Source organism: Alligator sinensis, unplaced genomic scaffold (assembly GCF_000455745.1).
Source record: "Alligator sinensis unplaced genomic scaffold, ASM45574v1 scaffold61_1, whole genome shotgun sequence".
NCBI lineage: Eukaryota > Metazoa > Chordata > Crocodylia > Alligatoridae > Alligator > Alligator sinensis.
Window position 1 is genome coordinate 1583527 of NW_005841986.1, and position 25280 is coordinate 1608806.

The 25280-nt window shown below is 51.1% G+C and overlaps 1 protein-coding gene across 3 annotated transcripts in view; it reads left to right on the top strand.

Moving 5' to 3' along the window:
* NEURL1 (neuralized E3 ubiquitin protein ligase 1) overlaps positions 1–25280 on the top strand; it is a 191653-nt gene that overhangs the window by 159686 nt on the left and 6687 nt on the right. For all 3 annotated transcript variants that reach the window (XM_025201223.1, XM_025201224.1, XM_025201225.1), the window contains exon 4: positions 12956–13636. In XM_025201223.1, the coding sequence (XP_025057008.1) occupies positions 12956–13636 (681 nt within the window). The remainder of the gene's footprint in view (positions 1–12955; positions 13637–25280) is intronic.

Sequence of the window (25280 nt, forward strand, 5' to 3'; positions counted from 1 at the left end):
GTTGCCAGTACCAGATCCAGTATGGCATTCCCCCTGGTGGGACCGTGTACCTCCTGTGTCAGGTGGAGGTCCTGTACACAGGTTAGAAACCTGCGTGAGCGGTGGGACTTTGCTGTCTGTGACTCCCAGCAGATGTCCGGGTAGTTTAGGTCCCCCATGACTACCACCTCTTTAGCTTTTATGGCCTCCGAGAGTTGCCTCAGGAGCCCCGAATCTCTTTCTTCCCCTTGATGTGGGGGTCTGTAGCAGACCCCTACCACCAAATCCCTTTCTCCTTGCCCCCCATGCAGCCTAACCCACAATCCTTCAACTTCCTCATCCATACGAAGCAGCCGGAGGGTACGTGGCAGGAGGACAAGTGTGAAAACTTGCCGGGCCCCAAATGGGGCCCAGCGTTACAACAGAAAGGACGGGAGCTTTCACGAGGCCTGCATGCACGTCCCAGGGTCGCTCCTTGACCCCTCGCCCCTGGGGCTGAGCGTGCCGTGACCCCTCACTAACGAGCGTTGCACCCAGATGCCCGGGGCTTCTTGTTCGGAGCTGTCGAGAGCAAGGCCCACCTCCGTCACGGGATAAATAACAATAATTCTGCGCGCAGGGGAATTTGACACTGGGATGTAATTGCGTCGCCGTGGCAACAGCCGTCCATGTGGTCCTTTTGTCTCTTATTGATAGCTAGCAAGGCAGCGCCGGCCAGCGTCGGGACAGGACGTGCCTGGCTCGGGCGGCCTGTTCTGCAGTCGCTTCCCCCGGTGACAAGTCACCAGGGTTTGCAGCTTTTGCACGAGGAAGGGCGGTGAATGGGAACGGCTGCTCCGGGCTCTCCCCGGATCTGTGAAACAACCGGGCATCCCCCTGCCACCCTCTCGTCCTCGGGGCTTGTAACAGAGCCGGCGGTCGGCGCGACTCGGTTCCTCGCACACGGTCGCAGCACATCTAATCAGCCTCCCCACCTCACCCGGCCGCAGATGAAAACATGTGCCAGCTATCCACAGGTAGGGCAGGCGAAGGGAGGCTGCGAGGTCGGGGGGCCCTCGGACAGCAACGCCGCATGCCATGAAACAAGAACAAGCTCCACGTAAAAGTAGCCCATCGTTATCCTTTTATGCAGAAAGATCGTCCCGTTTCCATGCTACAAATTGCGACTTCCTTTGCACTCCAGTGCGACCACAGCTGCCTGGGCCCAGGGTGCAACCCACGTTTTGATTCCCATCCGAACCTGGTTTGCATTGACATTAGTAAAGCTCGATCATTTATCAGGTTTACCAAGAACCTCCCAGCTTGGCCTCAAATGTTGTGGCTGTAGGGAGATCATAAAATCCTGAATGCAATCTGTACTTTGAATGCCCTTTTTAAGCCCAAAATATAGGGGATCGGTCCGCTGAAGAAGCAAGATCAGACCAGCGACCCAGACACAGAGCGGGGAAAGGCCTGAGCGTGCATTATAGGAGTATAATAGACTAGGATATCATGTAGAGGAGCCAGGAAACAACCTGCTGAAGAAGAAAGTGGCTGCGGCTACCTGCTCATGGTTGAATAGTCTCAGGAAAAACAGGTGGCTGAGTTATTATTGGATTCAGGGGGGAAATGGAGGCGGTGAGCGCATGAGTCACGAAGAGGGAAAGCGAGGACATGAACTGAAAGGTGAAAACACAGAGAAAAGCTATTGCAGGCAGAGCCTGGTAGCAGAGAAAGGAGGATCTGAAGGAGATTGAGCCATTGAAATGTAAGGAGCTGGTGGGGAGAAAGCAAGGAACAAAGTGGGGGGAAAAAAGCCCAGCTGGAAAGAAAGGAAAAGAAGCAAAGGGTGGCGAGTCAGCATCTGGGCCGGCGTGGAGAGTTCAAACTCGGGTTTTAATTCCCTTTCCTTCTGGGTTTTCTCACCTGGATGCCCGTCTTCAACCACCTAGCAGGGTGCAGAAATCTTCACGGGCCCCGCAGCAGCACGAAGACGTTGCAGGGCAGACTGGGGAGTCGTAGTGCTGCCAAGCTCACGGCTCGCCTCGTCTGCCTTAGGCGCTTCGTTTCATTTCAGAGCTCTGGGCGGCCCGAAGGAGTCGATCGCTCTGCGGGAGAAGGGGCAGGCGATGAGCAAAGGGAAGAACGAGCGCAGGGAACGCCTGTGTCCCGTCCTCTCCGCCCCGGAGCTGGTAGCAGTGTGGTAGTGTCTCGGTTGGGGGGTCTCCTGCCGGCCCGTGTAACCCACTGTCACGAGGCTGGGTACGATGCTAAGGTGATCGTGTGCAGCGGCTGTGCCAGTGGCCCAGAGTCCCAAAAATGACAGACCCTGCATGCCACGATATCCAGCGGTATGCAACGATCCTGCCTGGCCCAGGAGCAGCTGCTCCTTCGTGCCGTACTCTGCTAGCCACATCGGATCCATATATGCTCTGCATGCATCTCAGTTAGTCTGCAAGGTGCATCTTTACGCTGCCTTCTGGCTCCTCCAGCTGCCCCGGGGAGAGCTGCACGTCAGGGGCAAATCTCTAGGCCGCTACAACAAAGTTATTTAGGGGAAAACTTTATGGGCCGAGCTGTAAAGACTGTGCTGAATGCATCAGTGGGAACGGGGAGGACTAGCTGCAGGGGAGCGAGGCAGACTCGGGAAGCGATCTCTCCTCCGTGGAGAGCTGAGTGGCAGACTCTGGACCGTCTGGCAGGGGTGAAAGATTGGCCGGTGCATGTGGGAAAGAGCGGGGGAGCTGGACCAGGGGTTGCATAGTGGATGGACACACCTGGCACCTGCCGAAGGAATAGCAGGGTAGATGCTCCATAGCTGAGCAGTGGGCTCTGCCCTTTGGCATCAGGCAGCTGCCCCTGGACAGCAGGGCCGCGTGGGACAGACAGGGCAGGCACCCCGATGAGAAAGGGAGGAAGGTATTTTCCAAGGGAGCTTCAAGCATTGCTAATAAGCATCTTCGCGCGAGGCTGGGTCTGACTTGATTTTATCCAGGCCTGTTTTGTCCTCCCCATCTATTGTCGAGATACAACTGAGGGCCGTGGAGCAGGTCCGTTTGCCGCTGGAGTGTTTTCAGCAAGTAGCAGCCAGCAGGCCGGACCACACCTGGCTCTTTTGATGCCGGGCAAACCCCGTGGACTCCAGTGAGGTTATAATAATAATTGCAATGACTGAGAGCAGAGAAGCAGACTGGTATCTTTTATAAATCCCCTTTTTCAACAGTCTTGGTATGTAGCACGAAGAGTCGTCTGACGCGCAGCTTCGGGAATCCCTGCCGGCTTTCTGCCTCGCTCTCCGTAGGCCAGGCCCTGGCTGCTGTGACTCGAAAGGCACGCCACCGAAGGAATGACTTCACGTTTCTCCTGCTGCACGACTCAGTCTGTCTCTGCTTTTGAAGATGTCTGCACCAGCTCCAGCTGTGCAATTTGTATTCTGCTTTGTTCTTACTTCCCAGTGCCACAGAAGATCATTCGTACCTGGACCCCAGCGGAGCCTAATGGAGATCGGTCATTCCAGAGCGTATCCCTGAACAGATGACGTTTTTAATTGAATTGCATACTTTGGCATAAATGCATGCAAGGCTCCCTCTTTGCTTCGTTTCTAATTTCATCCAGCCGCGGGAGCTGGAATGACTGATTTAGATTTATGGCATTAGGAAATCTCTGGTGTAGCTGTTTGTTGCACCGGGCAGATATAAATGCGAGGGCTGAAAGCGCGTGCTGTGTTTTGGATGTGGAATCCAGTTGTGGACCATTGCAACGGCCCCGATTCAGGAAGACCCCAATTGTGGACTGTCCCGTTAACTTGAATGGGCCGGAGAGGTGTGTGCTTGGGCGCCGTTCTGAATAGGAATAGGCTTGAGCACATCCATAGCTGCTTTTCTGAATCACGGCACAATGCATCCATCGTGCTAGGTTAAATCAAGCCGTGAAGGTGCAGCAAAAGTGGCTGTGATTTATTGTTCTCTCGCTGGTGCAGACCTGGGTTGCTCCAGACTAGGAGTAGACTAAATGAATTGCATATTAACAGTTGGGCTGTCCTTTTGGAGAGATGAACAACCCCCCCCGACTAAAAACATTTAGAAATGTTGCTGGCTTCACTCGATTCTGGTTTGGAGGGAAAGGGGTCGGAAGCGTAAAAGCAAGTGCCAACCCAGGACAAATAGTGCTTCTTTGCATTTAACTAAGGAGAAAGTTAGGAGAGACTCGTGGAAATCCCACGCCTGGTTTTAAGACGCAGGGAGAGGAAAAATCAGGTAAACGAGGATAAACTACAAGTAAAGGAATACCAAAGAACAGGATAAGGAAGGAGAAAGACGGTACTAATACTAATGAGATGGTCAGGTAAACAGTACAATGAAAGGACTGTTTCCAATCCAGCTAGGAAGTTAGGAAACCTCTGAAAAGTAGGTGTGCTTAATGCCGGAAGCCAAGCAGAAAAACGGTGGAGTAACAACCATAACCAGGACACAGGTATGGAAGGGTAAGTGCTGTTCAGGAAAGACAGGCATAAAGATAAAGGTGTTGGAGAAGTGATGTACATTCATGATAGAGTAGACGCTAAAGAAAGAAGAAACAGAGTAGGTTAGGGTCAAAATCATTTTGAGGAGGGCTGGCAAAAACCGTGGCTGTGGGAGTCAGGGATGGATCCGTCCCCAGGGTCAGATTTGGGTATAAGCAGTGATTTCTGTAATATCATTAGCGAAATAAATACGACCAGGAATTGTATCATTACGGGAGAATTAATTTCCCAACTATAGACTAGAGAACAAAGGCTACTAATAGTGATAGGGTCCAGATATTCCTGGCATATGCCTTTACTCAGTCATCACTGACCCAGTAAGAGGTGATGCTGTTGGAGGCTGGGGTTTGGCAAGTAGTGAGGGCACAATGAACGAGTGGGTGATAGAAAATACTAACCTTGGCTTGTGTGATCATGAGTTGGTTTGGTTTCACTGAATTAGGAGCATAAATGAAAGTAGGCGTATAACTGAGGAGCTCAGTTTCAGAAGGGTGGACTTTGACAAAGTGAGGGAGTTAGGTGACGAATGATCAGCTGGACCACAAAGCTCGAGGGCCTGCGTGTAGAGGAGGCTCGAATCTCTTCAATGCCAGGTGCAAAAATGATCTGGATTTTCTATCGCAAGCAGAGCGGGGGAGAAAGCACTTCGGCTCCAGGCCGAACTGGGGGAATAACTGGTGTCGGGAATAAGCAGAGGACCTGCAAGGAATGGGGGGAAAAGGAACCGATCAGCAAAAGCAGCGAGATCGTGGATGTCGGGAAGTGTCAATCAGAGCGAGACGCGCCAAACGTCGAGCTGAATTAGACCTTGCAAGCCAATTAGCGCACACTCCCAGACGGCCTTCAGACCATAGAGGAAGCAAGGCAAGAAGTCAGGCTGCTTTGCAAGGAGCATAGGGCTGTGATTCAAGATATTCTTCAGCTTTCAATGCAGAGAGCTCTTGAGCGTGGGAGCAAAGGCAGGATGGCTAACGGAAATGTGGAAAGGGAAATCATCACATCAGAGCTGGGGAGAAGACGCGGGGCTGTGTGTGTTCAAGTCAAGTGTGTGCGTGCGGTGGGGTGGACCGAATGGTTTCATATCATTCTTGCCTCTCAGTATTAAGCATCAAGTCCTATTCACTCTGCTCCCTGAGGACTTGGGAAGTATCGAATGAGCTCGTCATGGCTATGATTTAGAAGAGCAGCAGTTAAGTCAGGGCTAAAGTCTGTAAAGGGAAGTCATTACACAGATGTCTAACTCCAAGAACATGTTTCGGTCCCAGGCGAGTGTGAATGATTTTCCCGGGCGCTGACGGGCATGCGCAAGCAATGTTTCTGGCATGGACCACTGGCATGCATGGCATGGAGGAAGACTGCAAGCTTGAGACTTGCTCTGAGCATTGGCTTTGCTTACAGAAGAAGTGCATCCTGAATTAGAAAATGAGTGTGTTCAGCATATACTCTCCTGCTCCTCCATAATAGTCAGACTTGCAAAGGAAAACAGTGACTCCATATCACTGTGCAGGGCTAATTGCCGACTTCGTGCCCTTTGCATTTTCAAATCAATTTGCCACGCTTACGAGCGATGCACAGAAGTGTGCGCGTTACCAACCAGATTGGCTCAGGACGCTTCATTACACAAGGTTTGTCCCAGAAAACTGCAGCTCGTCAGTAGGTACTCACCCTTGTACTTCTGATTTATGCGCGTCTGCATCTGCTTTCCTTCCTTAGACTATTGGGGGGGACAAATGCAGTCGATCAATCCGATTACCAGGCTAGTGAGGAATTTCTAATTGTGCCGGGTCTGACTTAATTGCGTTATCCTCGGGGCTCTGTATTTCTTCTTTGTGGATGTTTCAGTTTGGATTCTGGGGGCGTGGGAGTCTGGTTTCTGTCCTGTCTTTCAGGATCTGGTTCTTGTTTTCGGATTGTTTTGCTTTGCTGTACACCCTTGTATCTGTATTATTGACATACGCTCGCAATCTATGTTGGGAAACTACCTCCAGCGTCGAGCTCCCATTAAGCAAAGGAAGTTAGATATATCAACATGTGCAGAGAAGTGTTCTGAATAAAACCCAAAGGGGGGGGGGGGGGGGGGGGGGGGGGGAAGGGGCTCTCCAGCCTCTTCTTGAACACCTCTGCCTGTTTTAACTCACCTTGCAGGACAGCAAGTGCTTCCTGCCTAGGCAGAGTCGTTCAGAGCATCTGATACCAGTGCACAAGCCATGCACAGTTTGGTGTTAAATGTGCCACCCCCGTAGTTGCATAGTAGGTGGGACACAAAGTAGAGTCCAACCTTGCAAAGTGCAGAACAACCCCAATGGATTTCAGTCGGAGCGGACGGCGCTCGCGGCTTCGTCCCTGGATGCCAGGTCTTTTTTAGCCTGGACGTGTGTTATTCACATGGTGAAAATGCCCGTCTGTCTTGAAGCACGTGTAATTAGTGACAGTAGATATCTGCTCGAGACGCAGCTTACAGCATTCACGGCTCTCTTTGAAGCATCCAGAGCCTGGATCTCATCTGGCAGCCCCGGCCCCGCCAATGGTTGTCTGTAATGGTGCCTAATGGTATGAAATAGTCTCCGACGGGTTACTCCGGCTTCCAGACAGAAAGAGATGGGAAATAATCCTAATGTTGATAGTAACTTTTGCACAAACCACGCAGCAGCGCAAATCCAGGAATGACGGTGGTATTTTGTGTCTTCCCAGTGAGTGCATGGAAAGAGGGAAAACGCAGTGGGATAGATAGCCGGCACCAGCATCTGTCTAGTGTCTACCCCCCAGATGCAAAGTCTTTCTTTATTTGCAAAGTATTAAACAGGATATTGTGTTCGGAGGTAGCGACATACCTGAAACCCTCTGCATGAATGCATGTGTGCATTACCCATGGGTCGGTTGGTTAGAGATAGCAATAAAGGCTGTTTGCTTTCTCCGGCTGTTTGTAATGGGGGTGGGGGTGGAAATGCATTGAGGAGTGCTGAGTTTCTTTGTATATGATAGAGGAAGTTTAACGCGTGAGTCATCCCGTGCGGGATTTTATCCATTTGCCTCCCACATGCTGCAGCGGCGCTCCCAAAGTGGCTTGGTTGTACGACTGGGAAGACGCGTTCCAGCAGCTGATTGTTTATGAGAAGCAAACGCAATGCGCTGTGGCCCCGGGCCCTATAACTGCAAGAGTTAAAGATAACAAGGAAAGACAAAAAAAAATCATCCAGGCGCAGAACCACAGTCTGAACATCTGCACTGGGCGAGCGTCGCTTTCTACGGAGGTCTTGCAAAAACCCCGTTGTCCTCTCCTGAGACCACACAAGGAGCGTTACCGTGTTCAAAAAGCAAATATGTTTGTTTAAAAGAGGAGATGTCTGCTTTGGCCCGTCGCCGAAAAGCCAGGGCGCTTCTAACGCTCTTGGAGAGCCTGGCCCTCTCTCTTAATTACCACAAATAAAGCCTCTGCCTCTCTTCTTCCATTTCTCTCACTTGCCAGGGAACTGGAGATGGGCCCAAACGCTGGTGAAACTCTGGGGGAACTTCAAACATTTGTGGATATAATGGCCAAGTGAAAACCTTGGTGCCAAAACTCTTAATTTGGGAGGTTTTCACTTAGAATCATAGAAAATGAGGGTTGGCAAAGACCCCAGGAGCTCACATCCAGTCCAACCCCTGCTCCAAGCAGGACCAGCCCCAACTACATCATCCCAGCCAGGGGTTTGTCTAGCCGGGTTTTGAAAACCCCCAAGGATGGAGATGCCACCACCTCTCCGGGTAACCCGTTCCAGCATTTTACTACCCTCCTAGTGAGATAATTCTTCTGAATATCTAACCTCAATGTGCCTTGCTGCAACTTGAGCCCATTGCTCCTTGACCGGGTGCAAACTCTGACCCATCAACGTCACTAATTCCCTCTTATTTTGCAAAGATGGCTTTGCATGGGGTGCAATGCCAGCACGTGTGCATTGTGTGGAGGCTGGGATCCCTAGGGCTTCTGGGAGCCAACGTGCCGAACCCGTCGTCGACTGCTGTTCCCTCTCCATCATTTCCATCCTTCCACTTGGAGCGGTGAATGATGATGATGATGACGACGATGACGGTGAAATGATCATTCACGTTTGCAGCGTTCCATATTCAGGGCATCCCCGAGCACTTTGCAAATTGAGTTATAAATGAAGCAAAAGAAATCAGTTTGGCCACTGCGGGCCTCAAATGAGGTAATTGCCCAATAGTGCACATCAGCGCTGCACAACCAATTTAGCATGGGAAGCAAAGAAAGCCACAGAAGAACCGCGGCGGCAAGTTACTGAGACAGAGGTCTGAGCTGGAATTTGCTTAAATTGCCAGCATTGCTATCTCTGTTTTGCTAGCGAGGGCTGCGACGTCTCGAATCCCCACACATGGCCAGTTGTGCTCCTCGTCTGAAAGACGGCTCGCTCTGCCAAACCACTGCAAGTGCAGCATTTCACAGCCTGGCTCATCTGCTTTCCATTTCAAACACTTCTCCCTATTTTCCAAAGCCTTGCCAGCCATGTTTCGGCCACGCCGCTTCTAGTATCAACGGGGGGGGTGGAGTTGCTTAAGCGTGGCAAGGATGTCCCCAGCGAGCGGCTTTTCTTCGAGGAGCCCCGAGAGCTTGAAGAGGAGCCTGGGTGCTGGGTGCGGCATGGGCTCCCCGTGTTGTAGCATCAGCAGAATGGTACAAATCCTCGGGAGGTCGATGTTCGAGGGGTACCAGGCCTTTCAATACAGTCACAAAACTTAGAGCATTTGCTCCCGCTGCCGATTTCAGCGGGCATTTCGAGGCCTGGAAACCTTCCAGGGGTTTAGTTGCAAAAGCTCAAGAAGGAGTGCCCACGTTCAGTGCAATATTAGCAAGATGAAATTGCTCAGCGAGGAGGAGGGGTTCGAGAAGAGAAGAAGGGCCGAAACCCCCCAGAAAGATGAGACAGAAGGTGAGGAAATAGATCCGGGCGCGACGAAGAAGAGGCGTACACAAGTGAACTCCTGGTCATGCTCCCTTTTTAGCTCCGGCAGCTTCAGCAGAGTTGAGAAAGGTAGTTCGCCACGCTAACCTGAAGTCAGGCAGAAGGTAAGGTAGACAAGCACGGTATAGGTGACGTGAGCTCGAATGTGCGAAAGCTTATGCTCTGTGTATCTTATTTAGTCTACAAGGTGCATCTCTACCCTGCCTTCAGCAGAGTTTACACGGATTCAAGCGAATTCAGAGCCAGTCCCTTGTAATTGCTAACAGGCGGGCAGGCGTGCCCCCCCCACCCCGATGCACTCAGTGTTTTCCTGTTATCTTGTAATTCCTACATTCCTCTTTTTCTCCGGAGCAGTGTTGTTTCGTGATGTAAACCAGTCTTGAACGATAGGTCGCGAGCCTGAACCCCAGCGTCTTAAAGCATGCTTTGCAGTCATCGTGCTTCACGCTCGCTTATTCAGAAGAGCTACTCCCCGGTAGCTCATTCTTCCATCCACACGCACCCCGTGGCAGTGCCACGTACTGCGAGCAAGCGGTGGCATTTCAGCAGCGCTGTACACACGCAAGCCCGACGGATGGTGCGTGCCCTGAAGACCCGGCGGCGGTGGGCTCGATCCTGCAGCTGCTGGGGTGCTTCCAGGATGGGCACTGGGATGCGGAAGGAAGTCACGCGTGACACTGGTGGTTCACGCCTTTGTGTCGGGGCTGGCAAACTTCTAGGCCACCGCGAGCTGCATATTTCATGAGACACAAAGCTCGGGGCCCTTCCAGGGTCCACTCCCCCTCTGCACGTTCATAAATCCCTTTTATGTCCTCACAACCCTATGGCCCCTTTCATCCAAAGACCCCGACGGAGATGAATGACCTGGGCCTCCCCATCTCCCCTGGGGGAGCCACAAAAATACGAAGACCCTTGTATACGTGGCAGGACCCCCGATAGATCGACTAACTTGCTTAAGGACAAGCGTGATTAGCCGCCGCTAGGATCAGTTCGCTACCGCTGTCGTGTGTCTCGCACGCAAAAGAAGTCTTCTCCTTTCAGTCGGAAGATGATCTGTCCAGCTGCCGAAGGGAAGCGCGAAGCAACCTTGCGGAAAACGAGCCGCTTCAAAACCCCTGCTGCGAGCTACCCGCGCATCACGGTTGTCAGCTCGGCTGCACATCTCTCGTTAAGGGGAATACAATTTAAAGGGCCTTCTGTTCCTATGCAAAAAGGTCTCCACCAGTTCACCTACGCCAGAGAAACTCATCGGCTGCCGGCATTCGTTTTTTCCCTGCTCAGGCTTTCCAGCCATCAGAGAACAAAATGCATCCAGTTCTACCCGGCAAAGGGCAGTGGTGGCCTACGTGCTGGCTGCTAATGCATTAGGAAGAATTAATTAATACAATCACGCCCTCTAAACGAGCCAGGGTAATTTCAGGGTCTGTTCTGCTCCTAGCCGGTTGAGAAGGGAGGAAGAGGAAGTGATGCTAACGTGCGGGGGAGGCAATGCAAGGAGACCCGCACGTCGTGCATTTTGAATTGTGAGAATTTTTACAATATTTTAAGCCAGCAGTTCTCGACCTTTTCTAGACTGGAGGCACCCCTAAGAAAATGCCGGCTCTTGGTTTTCACTCTCTTTTTTTTTGCATACGGAATAAAAATAGGGCAGCTCTTCTGTCGTAAAGAGCTCGGAAAGGCCACAACCGGGCAGAACGGCCTTCACGCTGTGGATCCCGGTTTGAAAACTCTGGGTGTATTGCACGAATCGCGTTCGCACACCCGTTGCGTGGCACCCCGCAGCTGAAAGGATGTCCTGGCAGCCTGGTCCAGATTCGGGGTTTTAAGTAACATGCTTTGCTTCACATCCGCTGTGCGAGGCAGGGACCGGGGCTTGGGGGGGCCCGTAGGATTTCTAGCGTCTTCGAAGGCTGTGCCAGTGCATTTCAAGCAAGCAAAAGTGGTGCCTGCAGCTATCTCTACCCACCGGTGAGACCTTGCAAGGCACGCTCTTGGTCTTTTTCCTTGGCTGTGGTGGGCACATCCTCCTGGCAGCGCCCTCTTTCCCCTCCGACCCCGCTCGATGCTGGCCGTAAAAGCAAGAAGAGGTGTTCGCTCGGCAGTCCTGTCCAGTAGATGGCTTCCGATTCATCTGCTCACCTGATTTCTTCTTGTGCCGCGTCTGATACTGGACTTGCTTCTTGTCCGAACCTGGGAGTTTGGTGCCGCTGCACCAATGCAATGAGACGACTTGCTGTTCAGCTCTAGGCTGTGGCTTGCACTAAATCCCAAGGGCCGTCTTCAGCGCTGGCACTGTGGGGCAAGGCTACGTGGCACCTTCCCCTGCCCGGTGGGCATCCGCGACGGGGCTGAAGAGCCCGGGGGATGCTCCAAACCTGGGGATGGGAGCCTTCTGCCCAGGGGTCTCTTGTGAGGTCCCTGGCCTCGTGCTGAGGAAGGCCGTGCGCCGTGCCTTGCACGTCCCCGTAGTCCTGCAAAAGCTGAACTTCGCCTGCTGTGAAGCATCTTTGCACTCCCATTAATTCTGTGGAAATCAAGGAGGTTCCTCACGATACTTCAAGCTCAGCACAGGTGCAGCTCCAGGAGCGGGTTTGTCGTCCAAGCTGAACCCACGCTTTTCCTTCATTTATTGCCCTTTAAAACTGACCTGGTAGCCTGGGCTGGGCTGAACGGGAGGAATCGAGGCGCTCGAGGCAGCTGGCTGGATTCTTTAGCAGAGGAATTAAATACATTGATGATCAGATAAATGGGAGCAGCAGGTGAGCCTGACAAAGAGGCGAACGTGCAATTTATTTTTGTCCTCTGATGGATGTGGATGGGCCTGCGTCATCCGTCCCCGTTACGTATCCGGTGGTTTGATTTTTAATGATTTGTTCTGGAGCTAGCGACCGATTTGGCTTTCTTTAGAGAAAACGGCTCGTTCCCAAACTCCGCGCTGCGACGTTACCCGCCTCCAGGCGGGCTTTCTGCAAACACAGGAAGGCTGGCGATTCGTTCTCTCTGGAAATATTAATGATCGAGTGGTAATAAATGACGAAGAGGGTCGATAGTTGCAAGGCAAGCATTTGTTTTAAGATCCAAGTAGCAGCTTGGGTATTCCTCGCAGAGCCCTGGGAGTGGGGATGTGGACACGGTTTAATAGCTCGGAGCCGCATCCATTCCCTGGTGCATTTAGGGGGGTGCCCCCCGCTCGGTGGGCTCCTTTGTGCCCTCTGCGTCCCTCCCGCAGTCGATTCCTTGCATTGATTTTGAGTCTGCCTCCGCCGGCGCATGAACGGCGATGAGGGTGGGTCCGGTGGGGAGAGCGCAGGGGCAGCACAGACTTGCACGCGTATTCGATGCCCTTCGGTTTGCTCTGCTCCAAAAAAAAAAAAGAAAGGGAAATTTACTGGAAGGCGCCTCTCCCTGCTATTTTTCTTTTCCCTTCAAACCGAGAGCAATTCATTAACTCTTGGATAGTTTCATTATCTCCTGACTGATCCGTTTCCTTCTCTCTCTCTCTCTTTTTGCTTTGCAGACAGCGAAATCATTCCTCCCGACTGCCTGCGCCCCAGATCCTTCACGGCCATCCGCCGGCCCTCGCTGCGCAGAGACACGGAGGACACACGGCTCTCGGTGAGCCTCTGTGACCTCAACCTCCAGGAGGAAAACTTCCACGTCATGGCCACCACGTGCCCCATCCCGCAAAACTCCCTCAACTCCCAGCACTCCCACCTCCTCCCGTCCCAGCTCGAAAGCGACCTCCGCTTCCACCAGCTCCGGGGAGCCCACATCAAAATCCTGGACGACCAAACCGTGGCCCGGCTGGAGCACGCCCGCGAGGAGAGGACTTTGGTTTTCACCAGCAGGCCCCTCCGAATCAACGAGACCATTTTCGTCAAAATTAACAAATCGAACGCCTCGCGCACCGGGACGCTGTCGTACGGGGTGACTTCTTGCGACCCCGGGACCTTGAGACCCAGCGACCTCCCGTATAACCCGGAGTCTCTGGTGGACAGGAAGGAGTTCTGGGCGGTCTGCCGGGTGCTGGTGCCCCTGCAGAGCGGAGACATCCTGGGATTTGTGGTGAACTCGGAGGGCGAGCTGCATTTGAGTCACAACGGGGCCGGCGCCGGCATGCAGGTCTGCGTGGACTGCTCCCAGCCCCTGTGGATGTTCTTTGGTCTGCACGGAGCCGTGATGCAAATCCGCGTTCTGGGTACGTTTTCCCACGTGGCGTGCAAAACACCCGGGGGGGGCTTTGCAAGGGCGGGGAGCGGGATGAAAATAGGTGGTCATCTTTTGTCCGTTTTGTGCAAGCCCCGCCCCGAAAACAAAACCCAGGGGCCCCGTGACGTGATGAGCTCGCAGACGACACTTGCGTCGCGACGCCGTGCTTCGGATCGACTCCGCTTCTTTTCCCCGAGGATCTCAGAGCTCTTTGCAGACAGTAATGCATGACGCGTCCTGATCCCCTGGTGAAATGAAGGAAGCGTCACCCTGTCCCATGGGAAACCGGAGGTGGGGTGAAGTGATGTGACTTGTCACCAGGTCACACAGGGAATCGGTGGCAGGGTTGGCGATAAAACCCACCTCCTTGCTCCTGGGCCAGTGGGTTGCTCATCTTTAGCCTCCAGAGATTGTTCCCCTGATGATCCCTTATGAAATCAGAGCCTGATAAGCAGGTTAGAAACTAAAGAGCGACAGACCCCTCCGTCTCGGGATCCCAGACAAGTTCATTCAAATTGTGAAAGGCCGAGGAGCTGTTTGGTTCCTCCAGGTTTGGTTAGGAAGTCAGAATCGATGCAGGAAAGGAAGGCTAAACTCCGAGATCCCTGTCCTACACGAAAAACATGACTATGGTAGCGCTCACAACAATTTCTTTCTATACCACCCTCAATACGCGTGCTGGAGTTGAGGAACAGCCCTTGGGCGTGGGCTCAGTGCCGCTGGAAAGTAGGTACGTTGCTCAGTTAGGCCACGGGCTGCACACACAGCGGGCCTATGCGGTGTATGGTCCCGGGCATGGCAAAGAGGCAGGCCTGACTTGCCTTGAAAGTTATGGTTTGAAAGCGCGGGGATGGAGGTCCCCGTGTTACAAGCATGGGCACCAAGGTTAGCAAGCAGAAGCTGCCGTGACGTGGGGGCAGATCTCATAGAGGCAGCAAGCTGTGGGCAGGTACAGTCCCTTTCCCTGCGTGAGCGATGCTCTTTATCTTTCATAGATTCATAGATGTTAGGGGCTGGAAGGGACCTCGGACGATCATTGGGTCCAGCCCCCTGCACCAGGCAGGAAATATCTTGAACCTGGTATCCTGCTGATGCCGAGGTGACAGCCGTGGTGGGGATCGGGTCCAACTCTCGGAGAGCAGTTTCTTGCAAGTGCACATCCAGAAGGCAAATAACAGCCAGGCAAGGTTCTTCGGGTTGATGTGTGATATCTTTTATTAGCCCGATTAAATAGTTGGGGAAAATTGTCTTTTGCTTTTGGGTACAAACACCCTTCTTCAGGCAGAGTAAACTCTCCCTCTGCCTGAAGAAGGGTGTTTGTACCTGCAAGGTTGCAAAGATCAATTTTTCCAACTATTGAGTTGGTCTAAGAAAAGATATCGGATTTACCCAAGCAATCTTGTCTGCCTGTGTCCTTAGCCCAACACGGCTACAACCAACCTCCCTGAATAACAGCCAGGGCACTTGTTCAGAGGCTGTTCAGGATATTTAACTAAGAACCAGTCTGAATGTCAGCTCTCGCTGAAGGGAGGGTGTCTGGTGGCAAAGGACCCAGGCACTGGAAGCTACCCTGTATTACAGAAACCCCGATGGAGACGCACTGATTATTTAAATTCTTAATAAAGGATTTGCAAATAACTATTAATTAACACCCTCTAATTAGTGTCACTTCTGCTGTGGAGGGAGAAGAAACAGCTTAAATAAAGACATTTGGGCTTGGAAAATTATTTGGCTGAAGCCAAATGCTTGAATTTGGGATGCTGTAGAGCCCGGGGCGAGACGTAATGTTGAAAGATGCTGCTCCCTTCGTGGGCACCTGCCCATCTCCGTGACGTATTCATCTCAGACCCGCTCCTTGGTCCTCCCCGTCTCGGGCAGACGTCTTCACGGTCTCTACTCCCTTTCATTATCTCTGGGGGTTTTGTTACTACCGTTCCTGAGGATTTCTTGTCTCGCTTTGACTTCAGGGACCCTGGCCTAGCACTCATCTATCTGCAGCTTCTGTAGGACGTCCCTTCTTTCCCCATTCCTCCGCGTCAATGCAAAATTTGATTATTCCTGTACATATTTCGTTAGATTCTGGTGACCCCACGCCTCATCTCGGTGAAGCTGCGTACTATACTCCTCACTGCCGAGTAGACGCAAGCAGTTTTCAGAGAAAGAAAGGATTCAACCTTTCCTCGCTGCGTTCTCAGCTGCGCAGTTAGATGCCCGATTTCGGCACGCAGCGATCATAATTGTTCATGCATCTGGCGGATTAACGGGACGTGTTGGGGGGCACCGTGACTAGATTTGGAAATTTGATCCTGTCCGTTTTCAAGCCCCATTACCAAAATAATCGTTCTGCCCAACGGGGAAAATAATCGTTTTTGCAACACAGCCGATGGCTGGAGTCTCCTTTTTTGGGAACGAGGTGATCTCGCTCCTCTGTCGTGCAGGGCTGTCTCTTGCAATGCCACGTGATAAATAGCAAGCTACTTACGGTGACACTAGAGGAGACAGAGGCGTAGGGCTGGAGGGGAGCTTTTGGGCCACCAGGTCCAGCCTCTTGCAACCACACAGGCTTTAATACCTCGACTGACCTTTCTAAGATTGATGCACGACGGATATCAGTGTTTATTACTAACATCCTGCTGCAATTAAAAATGTGCAGAGGTAACAAATGTGACACTATCATTTAATGCTCTAATCCACTGCTCATCCGGTTACAGCTCAGTTGTCAAAAGCCCCTTGGGGCCAGTTTGATTACGGGTCTTGAATCATAGCATTGGGAGAGACCTCACAGTGTGTTGGGCCCCACCCGTGGCACTTAGGGAGCTTTGCTTTCAGCTAGCACACTGCTTGGATAGTGCTGGGCGAAGTCCAACCGGCCTGCGAGGGGCGTAGGGACAATTACAGGACCACAGAAGTGACAAAAGAGGCATCTTCAGGCCCCGAAATGTCACGGTAGGCACAGGGAAGAACAGAGCCATCACAGGGATTTGCAGGCTCACCAATTCTGCTGCCCGTGTCACGGGCAGAGCAGAATAAGAGAGGGTTTTCCTGGTCTGCAAGGCTTTCCGTCGCTTGAAAAATGTTCCCGTTCTCTTTTGGGACGATGAAAGCAAGATGTTTCAGTTCTCCGCCAGATACGATAGAGACTGGGAACAACAGACGTGGTGGCTAGGGCATCTGCGGTAGGGGAGAGATAGGTTCAGATACTTGGTCTGCCTCTGGCAGAGACTGGAAGTGAGTCCAGATATTCCTGGCGGTCTGATCACAAGGTCATTGGTGTGCATCTGTGTGCGTTTTACTCACTTACACACTTGGCCTGAACTGGCACATTCCCACCAAACATTTTGTTTGAATGGCCAACATGGTTTAAACACATGAGTGTGATGCACACCAGAAGTGGGAATGTCATTATGCGGGCCTACCATAAAATGCCAGTATTTTTAAATGCAGTTTGGCTATTTACAGAGAAGCCGTGCTGCTCTCACTCATACGGGACAGCTTCGTGCCCATAGATAAATGCTAACTTAAATGGCTCTGTTGCAGCCTGGCACGAGGAAGAACCAAGAGGTCCAGCATAAGTGCTCCTATCTCGGGCTGCTCTGGTGCCATGCTACAACAGAAGTGAAACCGCTTGCAAAACCAGATTGTTTCATTTCCCTTCGTCACTGTGGTTGCAATAACCAGCACAGGTCCAAGCAACGGGCCAAGATAATCTTGTCCTCTGACAGAGTTGCATTTTTGGATGGCAAATTGGATGCATATTAGGAATGACCTGCTGTATTTTGTTTTTGCAATATCAAGGCGAGATCGCAAGAGGAAAAACATGGTTCAGCCATAGTATTTAATGCAAATTTGCAAAAGCAATCCTCAACCAGTCCCGTGTGACCCTTGTAAGGGTGCAGCGGGGTGCTGCACAATATTAGCACTGTTAGGTGTGCAAACACCTTACCTGTGATTCACAAAATAAACCCAGAGATTTCAAATAGAAATTTAGTTTAAAAAAACATTCCGATGTACCGTGCTCATTTTGAGTTCCTCACAACAGAAGAATTGCTCTACTTTTTTTCCTTAATCAAGAAACAAGTAAAGACTAAGATCTGGCATTTTTGAGGGGAAGAGGGATGGGCTTTGAGTCAAATAAAGGGTGCCTTGAGACTAAAAAAAGTTGTCTATTAGCCTGACAACCAATGACGGCATAGGTTAGTGCACCAGGCACCTGTGCTGGCGGTTTTTTACAGCAAAGCTGGTGGAAATCTCTTCCTGGAGTAGCATGTTAGTCATTATTAAAGTGATTCAAGTCCCACTACACTGCATGAAAGAAACAGCGGAGCAAGGGACCTGCAGTACAAAAGCCAGGAAATTAAAGTCAGCGTGTTTCATTCCCATCTTCAGCCTTGCTGCCTCGTCCTTCACCGCAGATGAGATTACTGCTGTCTACACCGCGCAGGCTGGAGTAGTAAGAGCAGTGCATTGGGAGGATGGATGGGTCAAGGTATTGGTTATTAGACGCTGAGTTTTTCACCCCTGGATCGGCCGTTTGGCTCTGACTTGGGATCACCACGAACGAAAGTCAGTCTTGTCTGCACCTGCCATTTTTTATTTCCTACTCGCAGTAAAGGGAAATGCTGCCGCAGCACAAGAGCTGCTGGGGCACCTCCCTTGTACAAAATCACATCGAGTCAACAGCCAGTTCTGACTTTTCAGTCCTCTCCATCCAGCACCACTGCCTGGTAGCAAATTTACTGTGGGGCGAAGTAAAAAGGCAGAAAATAAAGAGGAAGTGGAGAACGGCTCATTTTTTCTTCCCGACACCCAAATATTCCTTCAGGCCGAGGAAAAAAACTAAAGAAAATCCAAGCACCATGGCATTACGATGAGAAATTTCAGTCATTTCCAAAGGGAGATGTAAAATCAATCTGTTGAACTTGTTGACGAGAGGGTCAAGAGGAGCCTTTATCATGCTCGATAAAGACCGGCATGGGTGGAAGATGAAGAGTGGGTGCCTTGATGAAGCAGAACTAAGCATAACACTATCCGGTGCCTGGAAGTTGGTGCTAGATACGTTCAGTCGAGAAATAAAGGGCGTATTTTAACAGTTGGGAATAACTAGCCGTCGAAGCAGATTGCCAGGGAATATGGCAGATAATTTAATCCATCTGGGATGTCTTGATAGCAGTTATTAGATTCAATTTGGGAATGAATGGGGGGTGGGGGGGGGGACTTATATCTGCTATGGGCAGGAGACTGGGTTAGAAGGTTTCAATAGTTTCCGTGGCCCTGAAAGCCGTGCCCATTGTATTGCACACTAAGCAGAAAATAGAGGCTTAGAAAAGTGACTGGTCTTTAGACACGTACAGGAGTGGCAATCATCACCGACCATGTCTGAACCTAATAGCAGAGGTTCCCTTTCTGCCCCCGCTGAAAGAGGAGACTTAGCCGAGCGAGGATGCTGCACTGTAACTCCGAGGGAAGGCGAAAAGGGAAAGGGGCAAGCCCCGGTTTATCATAAACCACCTGGAATTAAAATCCCCCACTGAGGAATTTCATTGTTTCAGGCTTAATACTCAGCATCCTCCTTTGGAAAGCAGACACGACCAGCATATTAAACCAGCGATTTACCATTCACAGCTTTTGTTCGTAAGCATCTTGGATTATGGAGAGCCCTGAAAGATTGAAGTGAGCGGGGCTGAATGTATCGGCCTGCCTTTTATGCTGTAATTCGTTTAAGAAGTTAAATTTGACCGGCCTTGTAGGGTTTTAAAGTTATGACTCATGTCTGGAAAAGCTTTAGCAATAGTAAGTCGATATATTTGCTTGTGGAGGAGCCAACTAGTGGCGTATGTTATAATTTTCCTGGCTCTCCGAATGAATCGCATACATGCAGCAAAAGTATCGGGGAGTTTTTTGGGGGGGGTAGGGTGGGAGCTCCCTAGTGAAGTTCATGCTTTCCTTTGAGACAAAAGTTATCTTTTAAGTAATTAAAAAATAAATGGGCGCATCATTAAAATAAGGATAAAGGAGGAAGCATTCAGGTCTGCAACACAGTGATGCTGGTGCATAGCCCCCCTGGATCCTATTCAATCTAGCCTAGATCAGTAGTCTTACCAGGGGTATCATCTGACGGATATTCAGTCATCAGCAGTAAGGGAGACGTTGGACTTAGCCTGTGACAAGAGGACATGTGCTTCGAAGCACAGCTGGGCTTGCCACGCTCTTGAGGGTATGGAGCATATCTTAATAAAGCGCCTGCAAATGGAGAGGTGAGGGAGAGCTTTGTTTCTTTCTGCAGTTAGCCACGCGGCATAGGTTCGGGGTGGTTGCCATCGTCCTTCTGTTTGGGCCTGGTTTGGGTGAAGAGAAGGACAGGGACATCACCAGGAGCTTGTGCATCAGAGGGAGTGACAGGCACTTGCCGTTTTGTGCCCGATTTAAATCGGCGCCCAGTCACGCACCCCTGGTTATGCTGCCGGGCCACGGGACGGCGCTAACCCCTGTTCTTTGCTGCAGTGCGAAATGATCAGCAGGCTACGGCTGGCTTTGGAGTTCAATACGAGTGCAACTGTATGCCTCATTCGCGTGTGCAATTACAGCGGCGGCGTGCAAAAATGTAAGTATGAATGGGCCAGAGGCGCAGACGGCGGGTGCAATTGCTAGATCAGGCCCACAGACATATAGGGCGTGAGGGTGAGGACGCTGGTTCTTCAACTTTGGATATAAGAGCTTTTGCCATTCGAGCTAAGGGCGTTTTCTGCAGCAGCAGATCCCCTGCCCACGGCGCGGGCCAGCCATAGGCGACGTGAGCATAGACACGGTCACTACATTACCTCTGCCATTTTGGAAACCTGACCCATCTGCATTTTGAATCGTTCTGGCACTTTGGAAAATGCCAGCATTCAAGGAGTTAAAATAAGCGCACGACAATTGAAGTCAGGGAAATGCATAACATTATTGCACAAAAATGCATATAATGGGTCTCTTCCTTTAACAAGCATTCACTTAGAGGCGCTCCAGAGTTTTATGGACCGTGTTTTTGATTTTGTGTATGGAAAATGGGCTCATTAAAGAGATACAGATTTAACAGGCCTGGGTCTATGGCACTTAACTGCCTAAAGGCCCAGTGAACTGCAGGGCAGGCGGCCCTTTATTGCTTCAGCAGAATCCATTTGGAAGCGCGGTGCTGGGTTTCTGGTGTATGTCGAGAACATGTTAAATTGTTCGACACGCCTTGGAAAGACATGAACTTGTGTTACGTGCCCCCACGCTTTGTGAACCCTTCCATCAGGCCGGGTCGTATTTTTCTGCGTGAGTTAGGCTTGCATTAGTAATGTTAATTTGCAAGAGATACCCAAGAGGACTGCATCCTCGATTGCTTTGGGACTCTGCTCTGCCTTCTACACCCAGCCTGCCGTGTCCCTTGCCTTGTCACATCTATTATTTAAAAAGAAAAATTAACATAATGAGAATCCATCTGATTAGGGATCCTACAGAACGGGGTAGGCGGCACCGTCGAAGCCCTGCACTGGAGATTTTCAGGTTACAGCGACCCTTTTGCCTTGCTGTTGCCTTTTTCAGCCAGTGCCGGCAGTAGGAAAGTTTACACCTGCCCATCGAAAAGCACATTTCATCCTAGCGTCTCTCTTCGCCTAGGCTAATTAAACCACACGTTGTCCCGGGAGGTACACAAGTGTGGTTTCACCCCTCGCCCATACACGCCTGTCAGCTGTCGTGCAAACCGCTGTTGAGTTGGCACGTCAGTGGCAAGGCCTAGGGACGACGTGGGCACTCAGAAGAGATGCGTCCCAAGCCCCTGCTCAGTGTGTTTGCTGCACACCATGTGCTCCGCTCTCCCAGCAGATTGCGACGGTGCGGCGGTAACTGCCCCGGAGTTAGATGGAGCGGGGGTGCAAAGCTGGAAGTGGGGGCTGCTGGTGAGAGTTTGGCTTGGCCTCCACTTCCTTTGCCATTGTTGAGGGCGGGATCTCATTTTTACATGGGATTTCATAGCTTCATAGTTGTTAGGGGCTGGAAGGGACCTAACGGATCATTGGGTCCCGCCCCCCGTGCACGTGGGCAGGAAAGACTGCTGGGATCAGGTGGGCGTCAAGACATTTTTTGAAGATCGCCAGGGTAGGTGAAGAAGCATCCCTGATGAGCAACCCTGCAAAATCCTGCTGCCGCGAGTCTGGACTGCAATTCTCAGGCCTTTGGTACCTCTGAGGGTCAGCATGACAAAGCCCTGGCTGGGATGATGTAGCTGGGCCAGGGGGTTGGACTGGACGTGACGTCCCAAGGCCCCTTGCAACCCTCATTTTCCGTGATTGTGCGTCAGGCAGCACTGTTTTGAGCATAGCTGTTTTCCAGAGAAGAAGGGTTGAGTGCAACTACCTAAACGCAGTTACAGCCGTGGCGCTTGTAGCCTCATGTATACCTCTGCAGCTGCCTGCCCTCTCTGTTCATTCCTCCGCGAGAGTGGAAACGAACAGCCTTTATTGCCACCACGGTAATAAAAGATCCCTGGATTCAATGCGATGTTCATAACAGCTGATATATGAATCTCCCTTATCTCATCACGCCTCTGCTTGTCTGCACTGAGTAAACGGGATATGGGCTAATTCACCAGCCTCTTTGAATTATGGCTTGGCTGTCAGGGAAGATAAAGCCTGCATATTTCTTGACCGATTGCTGGCGTGAGTTCTCCTGGCTACTCGCGAGAGTGACAGGATAGACTAAACTCACCGATAACGCCCGTGTTTGAATTTTTCCTGATAAAACATACAATTGAAATTCAGAGGAGCAGCAAGGAGGGTTGCTAGTGCAGTTACTTGCTTCCCAGCTCCAGCTGCCACCGCAATATCAGCCTTGTGCTGGGCTTTGAAGCATTAGATCAGACTGCTTCCTTCTTGCTCGCCAAGCCAGGGTTTGCAAGTAGTAGCCCAACCAAAATGGGTTTTTGTGACCTTCATGTGGCTTTGAGGGTCAAGGTGAACGCGACGCTCTGCCTCGTGCCACAGCAAGTTGGTGGTTCTTCTAGGATTGGTCTTGATGGCTTTAAAATGAATATCTTGTTCATTGTACTTTGACAATTTGGGTGGGAGGGTCGTTAATTGGAAGGCCTCAAAGCCCTACCTCTTGATTTATATGCAATCAACATTTTGGGCTCTGAATTCGTCCACAGGGAGTAAACTTTTTATCTGAATTGTTGAGAAATACGGCTGGAAAGGACCTCAAAGGTCACCTAGTCCAGCCCCCTGCGCAAGGCAGGATTGACTACTGAAATGGTTTAGACAGGGACAAAGACCATAGTCAACCTGCTCTTAAAAACTTCCAAGGGTAGAGACTTCACAACTTCTCTAGGTAGCTTGTTCCAGTACTTAACCACCCGCGTAATGAGAAAGTTCTTCCTAATATCCAAATTTCCCTTCCTGCAATTTAAAGTTGTTATTTCTTGTCTCGTCTCCTGCAGCCAAAGAGAGCATCCTACCACTATCTTGTCATGCTTCATGTATTTGGAGGTTGTTATCAAATCCCTCCCCCGAGTCTTCTCTTCTCCAGATGAAATGAATCCCAGTTCCTCCAACTTTTCCTCATGAGACGTGTTTCCTAGACACCCGATCATTTTGATTGCTCTCTGCTGGATTCTGTCTAATTTGTCCACGTTGGGTAGTGACAATCCTAGATTATAACCTGGACTGTCTTGGAGTTGATTAATCACATCCATCTGCGCCCTCGACTGCAAGAAGCTCGATAGGGTTTGACAAGGAGAGAGCAGAGCTGGGCTGCCCATCAGAGGTGGCACACGTTCCTGTTTCTCTTTCGGAGGGGGTGGTTGTCTTTCCTTCTTCTCACCTTCTCTCGGTGCGTCTTTGCTCCGGACCCCCCGCTGCAGCTCCCCGCTGATGGGTTTTCTTCTTCTTAGCGTGGAGATAAATAGCATCCTGGCCCTTCACTGGTATGCTCTCGCCCCACTCTGTGGGTGTCCTTTGGACAGAGCCCTTGTTCTTTCCAGGTGTATTTGCCATCAGAGAAGGGACAACAAGATACCAAGTTCTCCCCCTGCCTTTCCAAGGCCAAGGACTAGCTGTTTGGGAGATGCAGGAAGCAGTGGGAATAGATATTGTTCTTACGGGCGCTAAAAGGTTGCAGCTGCGTGTCCTTGCTTTCTCCTGGGGCCCAAAGCCTTCTCCCGCTGGATGAGGTTAGCCTCTTTTCCTTCCTGCCTACCTAACAGAAATGGTCAGCCAAGGGTTTTTTAAGACCAGGCTAGACAACGCCTTGGCTGGGATGATGTAGGTGGGGCTGGTTGGACTAGATGCGACCTCCTGAGGTCCTGTCCACCCCTCGTTTTCTACCTTGACTCTATAAAAGGCTCCTCTATGGCTTAGCACAAATCAAGAGGTCAAAGAGCAGCACCTGGACCATGTAGTTTTTAAACTTTTGCAAGGAGGATGGGCTGAAGTCTCTCCCAGTGCATTGCAGTGCAAAGCCTACAGGAGCATCCTGACCGTCCCCAGAGCTCTCCTGCTCTCCCTGCATAAAAGCAAAAGAAATGGAGATGAATTTTTGCAATGCACCTGCCGGTTTCCTCCTGCCTTTCCGTAGCGCCACAAGTGGCAGGGCTAACCCTGATGGCTTGAACACATTACGTTGTCTTCTGGTCCCCAAGAGGTCTTGATCTTCCGAGCGCATCGTGTAGCATTTAGCGTCATACCGATGTGTGCAAAGGCCAATGCTGGCCTTAATTTATTTTTCCAGATTATGGCGTTAGAAACTGTTAGAAAGCTTAAGAGAGTAGCTCTGGTGCTCCATAGCTTCCTTGTTTTTCAAAAGGTAAAAAGCTGGAAGTACTTTTAATGAAGCGGGAAGAGCAGCTTCTTAATTGTTGCAGCGGTCTCGAAGGCAGTGGCGACCTGGCGTGCACCGGCTCGGTTTGAAGAACAAGCCCGCCCGAGGGAGAGGAGCTGCTGGCCCGCGATCAAGATAGCATTGTTCGGCTCACCGTGGGAACCTCACAACCTGCCACCTGCGAATACATATATTATCTAACTTCTAAGAGCCACGGACATGGCCACCTCCCTCCCGAGCCTTCGTGTTTCTGTATAACCCAGTGATGGATGGTGTGCCAGCTAGCTACGATACCTCTGTAGTGCTTTGTTTTACGACGGTGCATTCAAAAGGTGAAGCCAGGTTGGCTCCTCCGTTGGTGGGAAGCCTGCAGGAGCGCTCCTTGAATTCAGTCTACGTTGCAGACAGATTGCATGGTGTGAATCTTTCAGCACGAAGATCACATTGAACCGGTCTTTGGACTCAGTATCGGTAACTCTACCGGAGGTCAGCAGCATCTGGTCCTCACGTGGGGCCATCGTGTCAGGTCCTCTCCTCTCCTTCCTCGCTCAGCTTGTGGACCGGGCCACCAAGCTGGTTAGCATCCCTTCCAAGGGAGAGGGATCAGCCTGTTTGACCTCCGACTTGCAGCAATAAATCAGCCCCCAAAGACTGCATCAGGGCGGCAACCCATGAGAAAGCAGAACTGCACCGGGGAGGACAGAGCAAGTTCCCCATATTTTTTAATTTTTACAATGTTTGGGGAAGGGCCAGACCCTGCAGCCCAGCCCAGCTCCCAGGAAGGAGAGGCCGTTCAA